The sequence below is a fragment of the Staurois parvus genome, unplaced genomic scaffold (genome assembly GCF_062004578.1).
Source record: "Staurois parvus isolate SC_StPar_1 unplaced genomic scaffold, SC_StPar_1.0 ptg002579l, whole genome shotgun sequence".
Classification (NCBI taxonomy): domain Eukaryota; kingdom Metazoa; phylum Chordata; class Amphibia; order Anura; family Ranidae; genus Staurois; species Staurois parvus.
In genome coordinates, this window is record NW_028320375.1 from 38,498 (window position 1) to 59,366 (window position 20,869).

The 20,869-nt window shown below is 47.5% G+C and overlaps 1 protein-coding gene and 1 pseudogene across 1 annotated transcript; both read left to right on the forward strand.

The window, feature by feature from the left end:
* The first annotated feature begins 4,607 nt into the window (after window positions 1-4,607).
* Window positions 4,608-11,793, forward strand: LOC149430622 (kelch repeat and BTB domain-containing protein 8-like). The gene is made up of 4 exons (XM_089666183.1): window positions 4,608-4,710; window positions 6,934-7,012; window positions 7,529-7,756; window positions 10,314-11,793. Exons 1-4 carry the CDS (start codon window positions 4,623-4,625, stop codon window positions 11,791-11,793), a joined length of 1,875 nt encoding a protein of 624 aa, XP_089522309.1. The 5' UTR covers window positions 4,608-4,622.
* A 614-nt stretch (window positions 11,794-12,407) lies between these two features.
* LOC149430623 (kelch repeat and BTB domain-containing protein 8-like) lies at window positions 12,408-14,834 on the forward strand (annotated as a pseudogene).
* Window positions 14,835-20,869: the final 6,035 nt, after the last annotated feature.

The window sequence follows — 20,869 nt, forward strand, 5'->3', positions numbered from 1 at the left end:
CTTCCAGCAGGACAATGACCCCAAACATACGTCAAAAAGCACTCAGAAATGGATGGCAAAGAAGCGCTGGAGAGTTCTGAAGTGGCCAGCAATGAGCCCAGATCTAAATCCCATTGAACACCTGTGGAGAGATCTTAAAATTGCTGTTGGGAAAAGGTGTCCTTCCAATAAGAGAGACCTGGAGCTGTTTGCAAAGGAAGAGTGGTCCAAAATTCCGGGTGAGAGGTGTCAGAAGCTTATTGATGGTTATAGGAAGCGACTGATTTCAGTTATGTTTTCCAAAGGGTGTGCAACCAAATATTAAGTTAAGGGTGCCAATACTTTTGTCCAGCCCATTTTTGGGGTTTTGTGTGACATTATGTCATATTTGCTTTTCTGCCTCTGTTTTATATTTGTTCCAATACATACAAAGGGAATAAACATGTGTATAGCAAAACATGTGTTAATGCAATACCTTTTTTGTGTGAAATACTTGATTTTCAGGAAAAATATCAAGGGTGCCAACAATTTCGGCCATGACTGTATAAAGGAGAGAGGGGGCCCCGATCATCAGTCAGATCACATATACAAAGGAGAGAGGGGACCCCGATCATCAGTCAGATCACATATATAGAGGAGAGGGGGGGCCCCGATCATCAGTCAGATCACATATATAAAGGAGAGAGTTTGGTCAGTATTTTATATGCGTAAACCACACCTCCATCTTGAAAAGATTTTTTTATAGCAAGAAGAAATGTTTCATTCACACATATGTGCGCACAACACGGATTGTACTTGTGTTATTTTCACAGGAACTTTCTGTCAGGAAGATCGGCGTTCCTACATCAGCACCGCGTACAAGGACCCTAGGGCTTCACTGGATCTCCTTGTGTAATGGTTCAACCACCCGCAGTACTCACAGATACAACGCATTACAATAAATGAGCTGCTAATGTGACTATGGGCAACAAGTAGTTAAATCTCTCAGCAGCAAAACCATTTAATCTCCCCCTCCCCCCCAGTGAAGTCCCAGACTGAAAGTCCACCTTGTTATTTCTGGGTGTAGCAAGATGGCGGATCTGTGAGTTCCTGGTCAGGTAGGCTCTGGGTCTCTGTGCAATGAACTGTAATGTGGTGGATAAAGCACCTTCAGATTGGGTTGTTAAACTGGCTACACACCATAAAATCTGCTTTAGATTTACCAAAACTATGTAATAAGAGACCTAATCAGTCCCTTTTAGTTTGTATCCAATTAGGGAGGTCCATGCAATGCACAATCAGACTGTATAGTGCGGCCATACTCAACCAGGGTTCCACCAAAGGGTAGTGGGGATCCCTTAGCTGTTGCTATTTGAACTTCCTTTTGATGATGCTTGCATGGTTCCAGGTCTGACTCCATTTGATAGAACCTGATCCTTTTAGCTGTCTGTTGGCCACCAATGGAAGGGGCATTCTGGCCCCCAATGGAAGCCCTGGGAGCTCGGCACAGGGGTGATAGGAAACCCTCATAATTGGATGTACAGACCTGGGAACTCAATACAGGGACAGTGGGAACCCCTCATAATGGGCCCAGCAGGTGTGCAGACCTGGGAAAACAGCACAGGGATGTTGAGAACCCCTCATAATGGGCACAGCGGGCGTACAGACCCTAGAACTCAGCACGGGGATGGTGGGAACCCCTCACAATGGGCACAGTGGGCGTACAGACCAGGGAACTCAGCACGGGGATGGCGGGAACCCCTCACAATGGGCACAGCGGGCGTACAGACCCGGGAACTCAGCACGGGGATGGTGGGAACCCCTCACAATGGGCACAGCGGGCGTACAGACCCGGGAACTCAGCACGGGGATGGCGGGAACCCCTCACAATGGGCACAGCGGGCGTACAGACCCGGGAACTCAGCACGGGGATGGCGGGAACCCCTCACAATGGGCACAGCGGGCATACAGACCTGGGAACTTGGCACAGGGATGGTGGGAACCCCTCATGGGCACAGCAGGTGTATATACCTGGGAACTTGGCACAGGGATGGTGGGAACCCCTCATAATGGGCATTCTGGCCTCCAGTGGAAGGGGCATTTTGGCCACCGGTCCCCAATGGAAGGGGCATTCTGCCCACTGGCTCCCAATGGAAGGGGTGTGTGACGGGAGTCTATTTGGGTGGGGGGCCCATGGAACACAGCCCCCTTTAGAGAGGTGGGGAGACCCCTGTCTCAGCTCCCCATATCCCTATTATGTGTAAGTCACCCTGTGCCTGTTATTGGTGCAGGGTGGAGTGTCCTGCTATTGTGTAGACATGTATAGGTGGAGGGGTTGTTCATTGTTCACTGCCATGTGGCTGCATCCCATTGTTCTATTGTGTGTCTTGCTTGGGAGCAAACTATTATGGGATGTTTGTGTATTGGTTGGTGGGGGGTGTTTCTGGCAGCCCTTACCCGATGGGGTGGTCTGCTGATGTGTCTCTGGTTGCTAGATTTGGTTTGCCCCGCCCTGTGTCCATATGCAGGGAGGTGGGTTGTTCCCTTGAATGTGTATATATCTTGTATCTATGTTAAAAGAAAGCAATATATCTCCTGGTTTCCTTCAAGTAAGGCGCTGTCTTGTTTAGCGGTGGTGTCCGTGGATCTGTGTTCGGACAGGGAAGCGGGAGTCTAACGGAAATACCCCAGTGCAGTCCGGGTCCGGTTCCGTTACAGGGTGTTTTTCCAACGACCCCAGATGGGCTCCTTGAGACCTGAATCTTATTTTAGTGCATGGTCACCTTTGCACACGGGTCTAAGTCTCAACATACAAGTTTCTATCTAGCTGCACGATATCTGTGCAATCTCCTTTATGGCGGCTCCACCTTATTAATATAATCATTTATTAGTTGCGACTGAACTGATCAAATTGAAATGGAAAACCAAAGACCATCTCTTCAGTCATTTTAGAGGGTTTGATTGTGGTTGGATTTTGTTGGCTGCTCAGTACAGATGAATGAAACGCTCGTCTTTAATTGTTTAGATTTACAATGAGTGAGAGAGCGCATGACGATCAGTGTGTGTGTGTGTGTGTGTGTGTGTGTGTTGCATCGTTCGGTATTTTTCATTGATGATCATTGCTGGTTTGAGAACCTTCTTAACTACTTGCCAAACGCAGATAGCCAAATGGCAGCTACACTGCGGCCGGCCAGTTCTGGGAGGGCGTCATATGACGTTCTCCCAGAACGTGCTCTCCTGCGCGTCCCCGGCGATCTCCGTGATCGCTCTGTCCTACGGACACAGCTGATCACGTGATGTGGTAAAAGGCCAATCACAGCGGCCTTTTACCACGTGATCAGCCGTGTGACACGCTGATCACCGGGAAATGCAATTGCCGGTTCTCGGCTGCACTTTCCTCACGCTGTCAGAGCGTGAGGAAAGTACTGCCGAGAACCGGCATTTGTTAGAGCGGGGATCGGCACCAATCATCAGGGCCACTGATGATCAGTGCCCTGATGATCGGTGCCCAGCAGTGCCACCCACCAGTTCTGCCCTCCTCTGCCCACCAGTGCCACCCAGAAGTGCTGCCCATCAGTGCAGCCCAGCAGTGCTGCCAGTCAGTGCCACCAGTCAGTGCCCAGCAGTTGCGCCAGTCAATGCCTAGCAGTGCTGTCTATCAGTGCCACCTCGTTAGTGCTGAGCTGATCGCATGTAAATAGGGAAATACCGGTAACCGGCATTCCTTAGAGGGGACATGTACACTGATCATCAGGGCACTGATGATCAGTTTGCCTTAATGATCAGTGTAGCCCCAGCAGTGCCACCTGGCAGTGTCCATCAATGCCACTTGCCAGTGCCCATCAGTGCCATGTCAATGCCACATATCAGTGCCTACCAGTGCACATCAATGCCACATATCAGTGCCCATCTGAGCTGCCTTTCAGTGCCACCTATCAGTGCTGCCAATCGGTGCCGCCTATCAATGCTAGTCAGTGCCGCCTATCAGTGCTGCCTTTTAGTGCCCAGCAGTGCTGCCTCATCAACGCACATCCGTGAAGGAGAAAAATTACCTGTTTGAAAAATTTTATAATAGAAACAAAGAAACTTTTTTTTTTTTCTTTCAAATTTTTTTCAAATTTTTTTTGTTTAGAGTGTAAAAAGTAAAATGCCCCACGGCGATTAAATACCACCAAAAGAATGCTCTATTTTGTGAGAAAAAAAATGCTAAAAATTTCATATGGGTACAATCTTGCATGACAGCGCAACTGTCAATCAAACTGCGAGAGCGCTGAAAGCTGAAAATTGGCCTGGTAAAGAAGGGGGTATAAGTGCCCGGTAGGCGAGAGGTTAAACTATCCAATCCACTTGTATCCAGTAAAGCAGACCATTGCATTGCATGATTGTAACGTGTGTGGGAGCTTTTACAGGCAGTAACTTGTAAACGGGTTTTCTGCACTACATAAAACTTGTTGAAAACCGCGACCAAAAGTGATGGTGACTGAAACCTTAGCAATTGGTGGAATCTTTCGATAAGATTTCTAAAGTTTGCAGGAAATCCACTTTTTAATATTTCAATTCTTTCTGTGATTGTTTTTTTTATTTATTTATTTATTTTTTATTGCAGAGTTTGGTTGCTAAACGAACTTATAGTTGCCCCACGTTCCGGTTGTAAAGGCGTCAGTATGGAGCCTGGCCCATCCACCACCACCATGGAGCAGAGAGAAGACCCCACCGATTATAAGGAAGTTCTGAAAGATTGTATTATTACAGGTGGGGTTCAGCACGAGGTTTGGGGGGGTCTTTCTAGAGTCCTACATGTGGGTGGTACACAGTGCTGCTAGAGGGGTCCTAGATATTTCTAGTTTCTTAGGGCCTCCTTAAACGAAGGTTCTTTATCAGTCGTGTCCATTGGATCTGCATCCTGGAAAATGATTCCCTTGCTACAATGTTGCACAATATTTGCCAGGTTTGTAACCTATTTTGCTATTTGGAAGATTTTTTTAAAAGGTTGTAGAATCCCAAAAAAAACCTCCAGTAAGAAATTGCAAATCTGATTTCAAACCCTTGCACTGTCATCTCCCACCCTTGTGTTAAATTGTTCTGGGTGGCGTTCGCTATGATAAATTTGCTTGCCGTTTTCTCTTCCAATGACCCAGCCAAGGCTAGAAATATGTCGGTGTTGGTTACAGCCAATTAAGTGGGGATAATATAACCTATGGTCAAAGGTTCAAAGAACTCCTGGCCATCACATCTATATGAGTTGTCGGGCATTTCTTCCAAAAATGACTTTGGAAGAGAGGCCGGACAACCTCATATAGGTGTGATGACCAGGAGTTCTTTGAACCTTTTGACCATAATAATATTGAGTTACCTCCTTTTTGAGGTTTGACTAGACTCCACTTTTCTGGGAAGACTTTCTGCAGCATTTTGGAGGGAGTCTGTGGGAGTTTGTGGCCATTTGTGAGGTAAGGTACTGATGTTGGGTGAGAAGGCTTGGTTCCCAGTTGCTGTTCTGATTCATCCCAAAGGTGTTCAGTAGGCTTGTTAGGGCTTTGTAAAGGACACTCGAGTTCCTCCACGCCAAACTGATCCAGCCATGTCTTTGTGGAGCTGGCTTTGTACACAGGGACAAAGTTATGGTGGAACAGAAAAGGGTCCTTGCCCAACTGTTGTAGACAATTTTGCTCCTCCAACCTTGTAGCAGCAGTGGTTCCCTACCTCAGTCCTCTGGTATCCTCAACAGACTGTTGGTCTTCACCAAACTGTTACCACAAGGTTGGAAGAGCACAATTCTGTATAGTGTCTTTGTGTGATGTTTTATTAACGGCACACTTCACTGGAGACACCTGAACTCCATCATGCTTTGGTCATGTAGTGTATATGGAATAATTGTCTGTGTTCTCAGGGTTGAAGGAGATATACCTCGAATAAGAAATTGCTAATCTGATTTCAAACCCTTGCACTGTCATCTGCCACCCTTGTGTTAAATCATTCTGGGTGGCGTTTGCTATGAAAAATTCACTTCCTGTTTTCTCTTCCAATGACCCAGCCAAGGCTAGAAATATGTCGGTGTCAGTTACAGCCAATTAAGTGGGGATAATATAACCTATGGTCAAAGGTTCAAAGAACTCCTGGTCATCACACCTATATGAGGTTGTCGGGCATTTCTTCCAAAAATGGCTTTGGAAGAGATGCTGGACAACCTCATATAGGTGTGATGACCAGGAGTTTTTTGAACCTTTTGACCATAATATTGAGTTACCTCCTTTTTGAGGTTTGACTAGACTCCACGTTTCTGGGAAGACTTTCTGCAGCATTTTGGAGGGTGTCTGTGGGAGTTTGTGGCCATTTGTGAAGTAAGGTACTGATGTTGGGTGAGAAGGCTTGGTTCCCAGTTGCTGTTCTGAATCATCCCAAAGATGTTCAGTAGGCTTGAGGTTAGGGCTTGGTGAAGAACACTTGAGTTCCTCCATGCCAAACTGATCAAGCCATGTCTTTATGGAGCTGGCTTTGTACACAGAGACACAGTCATGGTGGAACAGAAAAGGGTCCTCACCCCAACTATTGTAGACAGTTTTGCTCCTCCAACCTTGTGGCAACAGTGGTTCCCTACCTCAGTCCTCTGGTACCCTCAACAGCCTGTTTTTGAGAATTTCTCTTTGATAAAATAGCTGTGATAAATAAGCCATTGACCTTGATTAAAGTCATGACCTGTTGGGAGTACTTGAGGACTCTCAAATGGTAGCTTAAGTTTCTCCACACCAAGCTGGCCAAACCATGTATTTTTATGGAGCTGACTTTGTACACAAGGGCACAGTCATGGTAGAACTGAAAAGGGTCTTCACCAAACTGTTACCACAAGGTTGGAAGAGCACATTTGTGTATAGTCTTTGTGTGATGTATTTACGGCACCCTTCACTGGAGACACCTGAACTCCACATGCTTTGGTCATGTAGTGTATATGGAATAATTCTGTCTGTCTTGTGTTCTCAGGGTTGAAGGAGATGTACTTTTCTGAAATGCTTTGTGATGTTGCCATACGGACTGCAGAGAAAAGCTTCCTGTGTCATAGGTAGGTTGGAAACCTAAAAATCTATCTTGAAATATGAGTTTTTATATTTTATTTAGTTTTGGATAGAACAGGAGAGGTTTAGAGCCCCTGTCAGATCTTTATTGCCATCTATATCTCCATTGGAGAGATTATTCCGCAATGCAATGGGAGATCTTTCCAACAGGGACAGAAATGAACGTTTGGTAGAGTAAGAGAAGTAAGAAGAACTTCAGTATTTTTAGTGCCATCTGTTCCTTCCTGTGCCGGTGACAACTGCTCCTCCTAATTCTAATGCGAGTCTCAGAGGGACAAGAAGTAATGGAAATGCCAGAAGAAGGAACCTCCTCAGCAGTTGAGAGGATGGAAGACTCAGGAGGTGGTGTATCACATGACCTCAGATTTGGGTACACATTTTAGGCTTTTAGAAAGGGGGTTGTTAGAAATGTGGACAAGTAGCAGTGCAATCCTTCTCCTTTGACAATACATCATTATCTGCCCTCTGCATGATGCAGCAAGTGTCCATTTTATTGCTTCCAGGGTGGTCCTGGCCTCAGTCAGTCCTTACTTCAGAGCTCTCTTCACTTGTCCCATGAAGGAGTCTGCACTCGGGGAGGTTTGTCTTTCGGATGTCCCCTCTTCTGTCCTGCAGACCATCCTGAACTACATCTACACGGGGGAGGCTCATCTCACCTTGGACAATGTGGAGGAGCTGTTTATGGTTTCCAGCCGCCTGCAGATCACGGCCATGCAAGATCTGTGCAGCAGGTAAAGACTTTCTGATGGCCCACTTTATAGGGATTTCTTGGGGGGGGGGGGGGGGTTAGCACTTCTTCTGGATCTACATGTTAAAGTGATATTTTGTAATGAAGTAGAAATATAGGAATGTGCAACTGCATGCGTTCTAGTTATCAGAGTTTAAAGCCTTCTGGTCTGATTCTGATAAATTTGGACCAGGCATCTAAACTTAAATGAGTATGTGGGAGATGGAAGGTGTAAACCCAAAGCCAGGAGACAGGAGGTCTCAACCAGGGGTCAGAGCTGCCCCAGCCGGGAGACGGGAGGTCTCAACCAGGGGTCAGAGCTGCCCCAGCCGGGAGACGGGAGGTCTCAACCAGGGGTCAGAGCTGCCCCAGCCGGGAGACGGGAGGTCTCAACCAGGGGTCAGAGCTGCCCCAGCCGGGAGACGGGAGGTCTCAACCAGGGGTCAGAGCTGCCCCAGCCGGGAGACGGGAGGTCTCAACCAGGGGTCAGAGCTGCCCCAGCCGGGAGACGGGAGGTCTCAACCAGGGGTCAGAGCTGCCCCAGCCGGGAGACGGGAGGTCTCAACCAGGGGTCAGAGCTGCCCCAGCCGGGAGACGGGAGGTCTCAACCAGGGGTCAGAGCTGCCCCAGCCGGGAGACGGGAGGTCTCAACCAGGGGTCAGAGCTGCCCCAGCCGGGAGACGGGAGGTCTCAACCAGGGGTCAGAGCTGCCCCAGCCGGGAGACGGGAGGTCTCAACCAGGGGTCAGAGCTGCCCCAGCCGGGAGACGGGAGGTCTCAACCAGGGGTCAGAGCTGCCCCAGCCGGGAGACGGGAGGTCTCAACCAGGGGTCAGAGCTGCCCCAGCCGGGAGACGGGAGGTCTCAACCAGGGGTCAGAGCTGCCCCAGCCGGGAGACGGGAGGTCTCAACCAGGGGTCAGAGCTGCCCCAGCCGGGAGACGGGAGGTCTCAACCAGGGGTCAGAGCTGCCCCAGCCGGGAGACGGGAGGTCTCAACCAGGGGTCAGAGCTGCCCCAGCCGGGAGACGGGAGGTCTCAACCAGGGGTCAGAGCTGCCCCAGCCGGGAGACGGGAGGTCTCAACCAGGGGTCAGAGCTGCCCCAGCCGGGAGACGGGAGGTCTCAACCAGGGGTCAGAGCTGCCCCAGCCGGGAGACGGGAGGTCTCAACCAGGGGTCAGAGCTGCCCCAGCCGGGAGACGGGAGGTCTCAACCAGGGGTCAGAGCTGCCCCAGCCGGGAGACGGGAGGTCTCAACCAGGGGTCAGAGCTGCCCCAGCCGGGAGACGGGAGGTCTCAACCAGGGGTCAGAGCTGCCCCAGCCGGGAGACGGGAGGTCTCAACCAGGGGTCAGAGCTGCCCCAGCCGGGAGACGGGAGGTCTCAACCAGGGGTCAGAGCTGCCCCAGCCGGGAGACGGGAGGTCTCAACCAGGGGTCAGAGCTGCCCCAGCCGGGAGACGGGAGGTCTCAACCAGGGGTCAGAGCTGCCCCAGCCGGGAGACGGGAGGTCTCAACCAGGGGTCAGAGCTGCCCCAGCCGGGAGACGGGAGGTCTCAACCAGGGGTCAGAGCTGCCCCAGCCGGGAGACGGGAGGTCTCAACCAGGGGTCAGAGCTGCCCCAGCCGGGAGACGGGAGGTCTCAACCAGGGGTCAGAGCTGCCCCAGCCGGGAGACGGGAGGTCTCAACCAGGGGTCAGAGCTGCCCCAGCCGGGAGACGGGAGGTCTCAGTTCCAGGAGTCAGGTCGGTTCCTATTGGGTTGTCAGGAGGACCACAATCCATAGACCAGAGGTGGGCCATGCAGCAGGGCACTGCGATTTAAAAGATAGAGAGCAAAGTGTTCCAGGGTAGCTGGAGAACACAGTCAAAGTGATTGGTGAGAGAAGCAGCACTGCTGCCAACAAGTGAGCCAGGTACCTTGGTATTTCCATTTGTGCATATTGTGTGGAAGAAACCCCTGTGTGGGCAACTGAAGTGCATGGGAACTTTCTGTTTATTGAATAAAAGTGGGCTGTCATGCCCTAAATTACAGTTTAGGACTGGTGCAACTCATTGTAAACGTGCCTACTGCTTGAGTTTAACCCCCCCCCCTCCCCCAGTCCCTGTCACTCTCATGGGACTTGCAGTTCAACACCTGGAGGGCCATAGTTTGGAGACCCCTGCTATAGAACATAGCTAACCTACCTCGTCTGCTAGGCCCTCTCTTCTAATATCCAGAATAACGAATGGCACCCTGTGCTATGCTCCAGCTACATCATGGTAGTGCTTCATTTTCCCAGTATCTCTCGAAAATGCACAGAACGTTGTGTGATGTTGCAGCACTCTGGATTTCCCAGATGGACATTAATTTGCACACAGCGTTCCTGGAACAGGAAAACAAGACATTGGGTTTCGGTACCTGGAGGTCAGATCCTGATGCTAAGAGCAATGCCCAAAACTCACACTAATCTTCCCTCTATGCCTAATGCTACCCTTTCAGGTAACCCTAACGTCCTTCCTGTAATCCTCATGCTAAGGTATGAGGTTGATGGTAATGTCATGTCCCATTCTTGTTTCTTTACCTAGGTACCTTGCAAAGAGGATCAACAATGAAAACTGCCTTTGGATTTATAGATTAGCTCATAGTCACAATCACAGGAGCCTCTTGGAAGAAGCAATGAACCATATTGGTCAGAATCTGAGAACCCTTTCTGGAAAAGACTTTTTTCACTTGGAGATGGAAGAACTGGTCAACATCCTGTCTTCAAATGACTTGATGGTTTCATCAGAACTTGCCATCTATAACATCGCCCGCTCCTGGTGGGAATTTTGCACCCAGAAGGGCAATCTTCTTCCTCCGGAACTGTTGAAGGTCATCAGACTACCACTTCTGACTCCAGATGAGCTGAAAGAGGTCAGCAAGGACATACCCAGCGATGACTCTCCCTTCCAGTCTCCAACAGGAATCCGTTTGCGCCAAGGGATGTTTGAGGAGAGAATAGTTTGCATAGACCTGATGGCATTAGAAGAAACAGGCCCAGAAGAGGATTACTATTGGAGAGCCTATGATCCAACCACAGACTCCTGGGAGAAGCTTCCCTTTTGTGGCTGTTTAGATAATCCTGGAATTGTATCTGTAGGAAGTTATTTATATGTTTCAGGTGGGTTTAGAGAAGAACGTCATGCTTCAAATGCCCTACACATGTATGATTCTCTATTAAATGAATGGAAAGAGCTCCCTTCTATGACCCATCCAAGAGCTTGTCATGGCTTCCTGGCCTACAGAAACACGCTTTATGCTTTTGGTGGACACAACGACCGTGAGCTCACAGACTCTGTGGAATGCTTCAATGTGTTGGACAATAGTTGGCGCTATGCGTCAAGCATGCCCAAGGCACTACATAGCTTTGCTAGTGCAGTGCTTAAAGGAAGGCTGTTTGTGATAGGTGGGATGACTCGGACATGCATAGACATTTTACACTATCGGGGATTCCATATTTATGACATACTGACAGACACGTGGAACCAGTTTCCACTATCGGTGGTCTTTTCAGCTGTTGGAGCCGTGACAATGGATGACAAGTTATACATCATTGCAAGTCATGACACCAGACATATTCGTAATGCACATACAGCATATGATGCATATCCACCATACAATGATTACGAGGCGTCTCTTCTGTGCAATGAAGAGTCAAATACCATTTCTAAGAGCTTCTGTATGGATCATCTAGGGCAAATTTCTCATGGTAGAATTCCACCGGTCTTACAAAGTACTTCTCATGCTGCAGTTGTACGCTGGAAGCACAGGATTTATATTGTGGGTGGGAGTGAAGATGATGGTATGAGTGACTATAAGATGTACCACTGGAGCCCAGGTGAACGTTGGTGGTCTTTATGCAAAAAAGAGCTCTCTTTTCTGTTTTGTAACTTTGGAAGTGCAACCTTGCAGGTCCCCCTGAAACGACTCTCTTCCGTCATTCCTGGCAGGAGATCAAACTACAAATTCAGACGTGATAGTGAGGAGGAGAATGAGTCAGAAGAATCATGGTGGGGAAACTGGTAGTTGAAGGGTAAAGTAACTTGTGGCCACCTCCAACAAAACCCACCTGAATGACCAAACCAGGCAACGAATTTGCGTTTTTAAAGTGGATAGATCCATTTTTGAGCCGTTCTCCTGCAACAAGCACACAGCAAATGAAGTCTGCAATGATCCGCAGGCTTGTTTCCAGGTCAGCGTCCTTGAAAATAATCTACTTTTCGGGAACAAGGTTCAGTTTTATAACTTGTGGGAGGTACATGGCGGGGCAAAAAATATTCAGCTCTGTAACAGATTTTAATTTTCTCTGTATTCAATAAAAGAATGTTAAACATACTCATGTCTGTTAATGTCTTCATCCTGATTGAGAGGGTTTCCCTTAAATATTTTTCTCTAAGGTTTCTCTTTTATACCACTCCAAGCCAGGGGTGGACTGACCATTGGGGAACTCGGGCACTGCCTGAGGGGCTCGGGGTCAGTAGGGGGCCCCATGAGATGTCCCTGGTACCTTTTTTTTCATAGGCTTTTTCGGGTGTGGTTTGAGTGTGGGTGAGGAAACAGGGGCCCCATGATCCCCTATTTCCCGGGAGCCCCATGAGTTGTCAGTCCGCCCCTGCTCCAAGCACTTACAAAAGACTCAAATGCAGCTCTCTAGGGTCATCCTGGTCTCAGTTAGTCTTTACTCCAGAGCACTCTTCTCTTGTTCCATGAAGGAGGCTGTTCTTGGGGAGGTTTGTATTTTGGATGGCCCCTCTTCTGTCTCTACACGGGGGAGGCTGATCTCACCTTGGACAATGTGGAGGAGGAGTTTATCGTGTCCGGCCATCTGCAAATCATGGCCATGCAAGATCTGCACAGAAGGTAAAGGCTTTCTGATGGTTCACTTCAAAGGGAGTTCTGGTCTCTTTTTAGCACTTTTGGATTCAGCTGTGAAAGTGATACTTTGTAACTCTTTAACGTAGCAGGAAATTCAGGACGCACACTTGCACATTCCTAGTTTTTATACCCCTCTGTCCCAACTGATGGATTAGGAAGGGGAGAAAATTTGCTGCACTCCAGGAAAGTTCAAACGTTGGCAACTTTATAGTTTTGGACAAACAAGCAAAGGCCCAGTTTTATGGGTTAAACACGGCAGAGAAGATCCCAGGCAGGGACTTGTTTTATCCTGAACTACAAAGTTGAAAGCATTTGAACTTGAGATTGTTAGCAAAGTTGTTACAATGTTGTATTCAACGCACCCTTTTTTTTTTTTTTGTAGTTACCTTGCAAAGTGGATCGACGATGATAACTGTCTATGGATTTATAGATTAGCTCATAGTCACAATCATGGATTCCTCTTGGAAGCAACGTTGAAACATATTGGTTGGAATCTGAGCTCCCTGTCTGAAAAAGAAGACTTTTTCCACTTGGAGATGGAAGAACTGGTCAACATCCTGTCTTCAGATGGCTTGATGGTCTCCTCAGAACTTGCCATCTATAATGTTGCCCGCTCCTGGTGGGAATTTCGCACCCAGAAGGACAATCCTCTTCCTCCAGAACTGTTGAAGGTCATCAGACTACCACTTCTGACTCCATATGAGCTGGGAAAGGTCAGAAGGGACATACCCAGCGAAGACTCCCCTCTCCAGTCTCCAACAGGAATCCACTTGCGTCAAGGGATGTTTGAGGAGATAATAGTTTGCATGGACTTGATATCGCTAGATGAAACAGACCCAGAGGAAGAGGATTACTATTTAAATGCCTATGATCCAAGGACAGACTCTTGGGAGAAACTTCCCTTTTGTGGCTACTTAGAACAAGCTGGAATTGTATCTGTAGGATGTTGTCTATATGTTTCGGGTGGGTTTGGCAAAGAATGTGGTGCTTCCAATGCCCTGCATGTGTATGATTCTGTCTTAAATGAATGGAAAGAGCTTCCTTCTATGACCCATCCAAGAGCTTGTCATGGCTTCCTGGCCTACAGGGACATGCTTTATGCTTTTGGTGGACACGACAGCCAACCCACAGAGTCGACGGAATGCTTCAACCTGTTGGACAACAGCTGGCGCCATGTGTCGAGCATGCCTGTGGCACTACATAGCTTTGCTAGCGCAGTCCTGAAAGGAAGACTGTTTGTGATCGGTGGGATGACTCGGACATTTATAGACCTTTTGCACTATCAGGGATTCCATATTTATGACATAATGACAGACACTTGGAGCCAATATCCGCTACACATGGTCTTTTCAGCTGCTAGAGCTGTGACAATGGATGACAAGATATACATCATTGCAAGTTATAAAATCAGACCCGATGATTGTGATGGATATACCGTCTATGATCGACGTTCACCGTACGATGAATACGAGGCCTATCTTCTGTGCGACGAACAGCCAAGAACCGCTTGTAAGAGTTTCATCCTGGATCATCTAGGGAGGCTTTCTCATGGTACAATCCCACCAGTCCTACACAGCACTTCGAACGCTGCAGTCGTACGCTGGAAGAACAGGATCTACATTGTGGGAGGAGATGGTTACGACGGTATGAGCTGCTACAAGATGTTCTACTGGAGTCCAGGTGAACCTAGCTGGACCTTGTTCAAGGAAGAGATCCCTTTTCTGTTTGATGACTTTGGAGGTGTCACTCTGCAGGTCCCCCTGAAACACCTCTCGCCTCTCATTCCCGGCAGGAGATCAAACTACAATTTTAGAAGAGATGGCGAACTGAGGATGGGTTGGAGGAGACTGAGTTGGAGGAGATTGAGAGGAAGAACCTTGCTAAGGAAACTTGTCAGCAGAGGATCTGCTGAAAATGTGTAAGTAGAATAAAATATCAGGTGACCACTGCAAACCAAACCCAACTGACTGAAGATACTGGACAAAGTTTTTAAAGTTGGTTTGTTTTTTTTGTTTTTTTGTTTTTAAAGTCCAATATAAAAGGATACGTCTATTCTGAGCCTTTCACCTGGAACAAGCACACAGCAAATTTACATCAGGACTGATCTGAAGGCGTGTTCCAGGTCAGCGGCTCCGAAAAAGGTTTAATTTCCAGGAACAAAGTCCAATTCCACCATTTTTGAAGCATAAATATTCAGCTCTGTTACAGATGCGGATTTTATATTTTTATTCAATTTGTGTATTAATAAAAGAATATTGAATATACTTGGGCCTTCTATCTTTCAAAGGTTTTCATTTTTTTTAAAGTGTTACTAAACCCACAACAGTAAAATCTTTCTGTATATGCAGTAAAGCATGCTTGTTAAACTCGCGGTGGAGCTAAAGGGGTTAATCTTGTAAAAAGGCTGTTTGATCCTGTCTTCTCTGATCCTCCCCTTCTACTGTCCCAATCTATCTGCTGATAGAACAGATCCTCTCGGCAAGCTGCACATTCTCACTTTGGTGTGTATAGCTACAGAGTTTTTTTTTTTCTTTTTCTTGGGAGAGTGCAGTTGATCAGCACAGGGACTTGTGTCTTGACAGAGGAGAAAAGTAAGGTCCTTTCCTCTGACAGGCAAGTGTCAATTGAAGGACTAGATGGACAAAAATACAAATCCTTTAGCAGGTAAAGCAGGTTCCGTGTATTGACTGGTTTACTTTGAGTTCAGCTTTAACTGCCCCCAGGGGCGGACTGACCATTTGGGAACTCGGGCACTGCCCGAGGGCCTGGGGTCAGAAAGGGGCCCCATGAGATGCCCCTGGTACTTTTTGTTTTTCTCCTCCATAGGCTTTTTTGGGTGTGGTTTGAGTGTGGGCAAGAACACAGGGGCCCTATGATCCCTTATTGCCCGGGGGCCCCATGAGTTGTCAGTCTGCCCCTGGCTGTCCCACTTACAATTTCTTTTAAAGGAACCGTTTCCTGAGAGACATGAAGGCCGTGGTTGTTTTATCTCCTTTGGCCAATGCTTGTTTCCTGGCTGCCCTATGTACTATACGGCTTTAATTAGGGTTGCACCAATGCCGGTATCAGTGCCGATACTGAGTACTCGTACAAGTATTGAAACTACGGCTGCCTGTGGTGCTCACAGGGCAGCAGGAGATGTATAGGTTTTCTGCCCCCCAAGCCAGCATCACTTCTGCCCTATACCCACCGGGGTCCTGGAACTTCCTCCAGCCCTGTGAGCGCAGCAAATGGCCATAGTTTTGGATTTGACATGCAAGATATATTACGTACTTTTAACCAGAGGTGTATATGCCCCAAGGCAAACAAAGCGTTTGCCTAGGGCAGTATTTTACAGGGGGGGCGGGGCTTCCCCCAGGCAGAAGGGACAATGGACCAGGGCTTGGCATGGCTGGAGAGCTTGGCAGAGTTTAGGCAGGGGTGTGGGCTCAGCAGTTCTCGAGTGGGGGGGTGGGCTTGGGAGTGTTCGGGCGGGCTCAGCTGACCATCTCCTCTATCCTGTCTGCAGTCTTCTGTACTATGTCTGCAGTCTCTGACCGTCTCCTGTCCAGTCTCTGACCGTCTCCTGTCCAGTCTCTGACCGTCTCCTGTCCAGTCTCTGACCGTCTCCTGTCCAGTCTCTGACCGTCTCCTGTCCAGTCTCTGACCGTCTCCTGTCCAGTCTCTGACCGTCTCCTGTCCAGTCTCTGACCGTCTCCTGTCCAGTCTCTGACCGTCTCTTACAATATGTCTGTAATCTCTGACCATCTCCTTTATCCTGTCCACAGTCTGTCTCCTGAAATATGTCTGTAGTCTCTGATCACCTCCTGTATCATGTCCAGTCTCTGACTGTCTCCTATATCTTGTCCAAAGTCTCTGACTGTCTACTGTAGTCTCTGACCGTCTCCTGTATCATGTCCAGTCTCTGACTGTCTCCTGCAATATGTCTGTAGTCTCTGATCACCTCCTGTATCCTGTCCAGTCTCTGACTGTCTCCTGCAATATGTCTGTAGTCTCTGATCACCTCCTGTATCCTGTCCAGTCTCTGACTGTCTCCTATATCTTGTCCACAGTCTCTGACTGTCTACTGTAGTCTCTGACCGTCTCCTGTATCCTGTCCAGTCTCTGACTGTCTACTGTAGTCTCTGACCGTCTCCTGTATCCTGTCCAGTCTCTGACTGTCTACTGTAGTCTCTGACCGTCTCCTGTATCCTGTCCAGTCTCTGACCGTCTCCTGTAGTCTCTGACCGTCTCCTGTAGTCTCTGACCGTCTCCTGTAGTCTCTGACCGTCTCCTGTAGTCTCTGACCGTCTCCTGTAGTCTCTGACCGTCTCCTGTAGTCTCTGACCGTCTCCTGTAGTCTCTGACCGTCTCCTGTATCCTGTCCAGTCTCTGACTGTCTCCTGCAATATGTCTGTAGTCTCTGACCGTCTCCTATATCTTGTCCACAGTCTCTGACTGTCTCCTTTAATATGGCTGTAGTCTCTGACTGTATCCTGTCCACACGGAGATCGCCGGGTGCATGCTCCTAGGGCTACGTTCTGGAAGGACATCCTATGACGCCCTCCCAGGACTGGAAAACCTCGCTGTAGCCGTCATTCAGCTATAGCGCGGCTGGCAAGCGGTTAAATGGCGTACAACACACACAACCAACCAATAACTAGAATAAAGAGAAAAACAAAATAGAATAGAACATAAATGACTATAGATTAGAGAATAAAATAATAGAGTAAAATAGAATATAAAAGAATAAGATGTAATGTAAAAGAATAGAATACAGCAATCTTATGAACTTAGAATTTTGAAAAGAATACAATGAAATAGAATAGACTAAAAAAGAAAAAAATGAATAGAATACAACAATTTGAATTTCAAATGGAATAGAAAGTTATTCTTGGCAAAGAATTTGGATCAATTCGATATTTTTGATTTGAATACTTTGAATCCATTAAAACTCAAATCTGGTTGAAAACGAATAAAGGAAACCAATTTAGTTTATGAACGCAACGTAACGAAATTAGTAACAATGAATCTAAACAAATCGCCTAACTGGTAGAAGGACTGTAACTAGCTTAAAAGGCTAACCATAAGTATACAGATGCACAAGAGTATGGACATAATACACGGTTTCTATCCCAGTAATATCAGTACATACATCCAATGTACAAACCGGTATTATCAGAAAGGTCCTGGCAGGAGTCGTGGTGGAGTCCTGCCCACATACCTGGGTATATAGTTATTATTGATACCGCCAAATGAATATTGCAGCAAAATCCAGTTCCAGGGACACCTGAGGATGATGTGGCATCCGTCTTTGTGTTGGAGACCTGAAGACAAGACCATCGGTCACAAGGGGATCCTCCAACTGTTGTCCAACCAGCCTGGAACAGAGCTTCTCACCAGCAGGAACTGTGGCACTGGAAGTCAGCCTATTTACTCTGCATTTTAGCACCTTCCTAGTAGTGTATAAAAGTCTCTTTTGGCTTGGAGTGTGAACAGGACATGCGGCTGATACCTTCTATCTCTACCTCCTTCTTCTAGGGCAGGGGTGTCAAACTGGCGGCCCTCCAGCTGTTGCGAAACTACAAGTCCCATCGTGCCTCTGCCTTTGGGAGTCATGCTTGTAATTGTCAGTCTTCCAATGCCTCATGGGACTTGTAGTTTGGCAACAGCTGGAGGGCAGCCAGCTTGACACCCGTGTTCTAGGGTTTCAATGTCAACAACTTATCGGCGGGAATTGCATACATAATATGTTTACAGGCATTTGCAAATCCACACTGTAGAGGGCAGCAGATGTATATATATCACGGGTGTCAAACTGGGGGCCCTCTAGCTGTTGCCAAACTACAAGTCCCATGAGGCATTGCAAGATTGACAGTTACAAGCCTGACTCCCAAAGGCATGGGCATGATGAGACTTGTAGTTTCGCAACAGCTGGAAGGCAGCCAGTTTGACACCCCTGATATATATGATTTGACTGATGATCAGGACTCTCTTGCTCTACTTTATATATCATCAGTCAAATCACATATACAAAGGAGAGACAGGGTCCCGATCATCAGTCAGATCACATATACAAAGGAGAGACAGGGTCCCCATCAGTCAGATCACATATACAAAGGAGAGACAGGGTCCCGATCATCAGTCAGATCACATATACAAAGGAGAGACAGAGTCCCGATCATCAGTCAGGTCACATATACAAGGGAGAGACAGAGTCCCGATCATCAGGCCAAGTCACATATATAAAGGAGAGACAGGGTCCCGATCATCAGTCAGATCACATATACAAAGGAGAGACAGAGTCCCGATCATCAGTCAGATCACATATACAAAGGAAAGACAGAGTCCCGATCATCAGTCAGATCACATATACAAAGGAGAGACAGAGTCCCGATCATCAGTCAGGTCACATATACAAAGGAGAGACAGAGTCCCGATCATCAGTCAGATCACATATACAAAGGAGAGACAGAGTCCCGATCATCAGTCAGGTCACATATACAAAGGAGAGACAGAGTCCCGTTAATCAGTCAGGTCACATATACAAAGGAGAGACAGAGTCCCAATCATCAGTCAGGTCACATATACAAGGGAGAGACAGAGTCCCGATCATCAGGCCAAGTCACATATATAAAGGAGAGACAGAGTCCTGATCATCAGGCCAGGTCACATATATAGCTGGGACTAACAATGAGGTTTGGCTAACTAGAAAGATATGGAATTGAGGACGGATATTTTCTTCCACCAAAAGCTCTGCAAGGGCTCCAGGTCCAAGACCGGGACTCATTGAAGTGTTACTTCTGGCAAAAATCATAAACTGTCCCTGGCAAGGTCCCCATTATACAGGCATTATGCTCATTGATACCAACAATGGGGCACTATTCCTCCCATTAATACCAATGACGTGGCAATATTCCTCCCATTAAATCCCAATGATGGGGCAATATTCCTCCCATTAAATCCCAATGATGGGGCACTATTCCTCCCACTGATACCAATGATGGGGCACTATTCCTCCCAATAAAACCCAATGATGGGGCACTATTTCTCCCATTAAATCCCAATGACGGGGCACTATTCCTCCCATTAAATCCCAATGATGGGGCACTATTCCTCCCAATAAAACCCAATGATGGGGCACTATTTCTCCCATTAAATCCCAATGATGGGGCACTATTCCTCCCACTGACACCAATGATGGGGCACTATTCCTCCCATTAAATCCCAATGATGGGGCACTATTCCTCCCAATAAAACCCAATGATGGGGCGCTATTTCTCCCATTAAATCCCAATGATGGGGCGCTATTCCTCCCATTACATCCCAATGATGGGGCGCTATTCCTCCCATTACATCCCAATGATGGGGCGCTATTCCTCCCATTAAATCCCAATGATGGGGCACTATTCCTCCCATTAAATCCCAATGATGGGGCACTATTACTCCCAATAAAACCCAATGATGGGGCGCTATTTCTCCCATTAAATCCCAATGATGGGGCACTATTCCTCCCATTACATCCCAATGATGGGGCGCTATTCCTCCCATTACATCCCAATGATGGGGCACTATTCCTCCCAATAAAACCCAATGATGGGGCACTATTTCTCCCATTAAATCCCAATGATGGAGCACTATTCCTCCCATTACATCCCAATGATGGGGCACTATTCCTCCCATTACATCCCAATGGGCCTGTTCACACAGGTGTGTAAGTATCAGTAAACTAGGGCTGCGTTTGGGTCAAAAATAAAAAAAAATTGACAAGAATTTGTATTATGCAGGCCATAGATGGGTCGTCTATCGGCCGAATTTTCATCCGCACGAAAATTCAGCCGATATTCACGCCGTTAGTGGGGCCAGACCGTCGGCCATTTTTCGTGGCTCTTCTCGTTTATTTTTATAGGTCATGCTGGAAAATTATTGGTGACAGCATTGGGAACGACCGATTTTTCATTTATCACCAACAATTCGGCCAATAAATGGCCCGTCTATGGCCTGCCTTACACAGGCCATAGACGGGGAGAAAACTGGCCATTTTTTTTTTTTAGAAAAAAGAAAAATCGGTCGTTCAATCAGCCGACGTTACCACCATTGGGCAAAAAAAGTCGGCTGATTTTCGTCCCATCTACGGCCAGCAATTATATAGACTATGCAGAAGAAGAAGAAATAGAATATGAAGAAGAAGAAGAAGAAGAAGAAAAAGTTGCAACATTGTATCTATTTGTATCCATTTCGGATACAG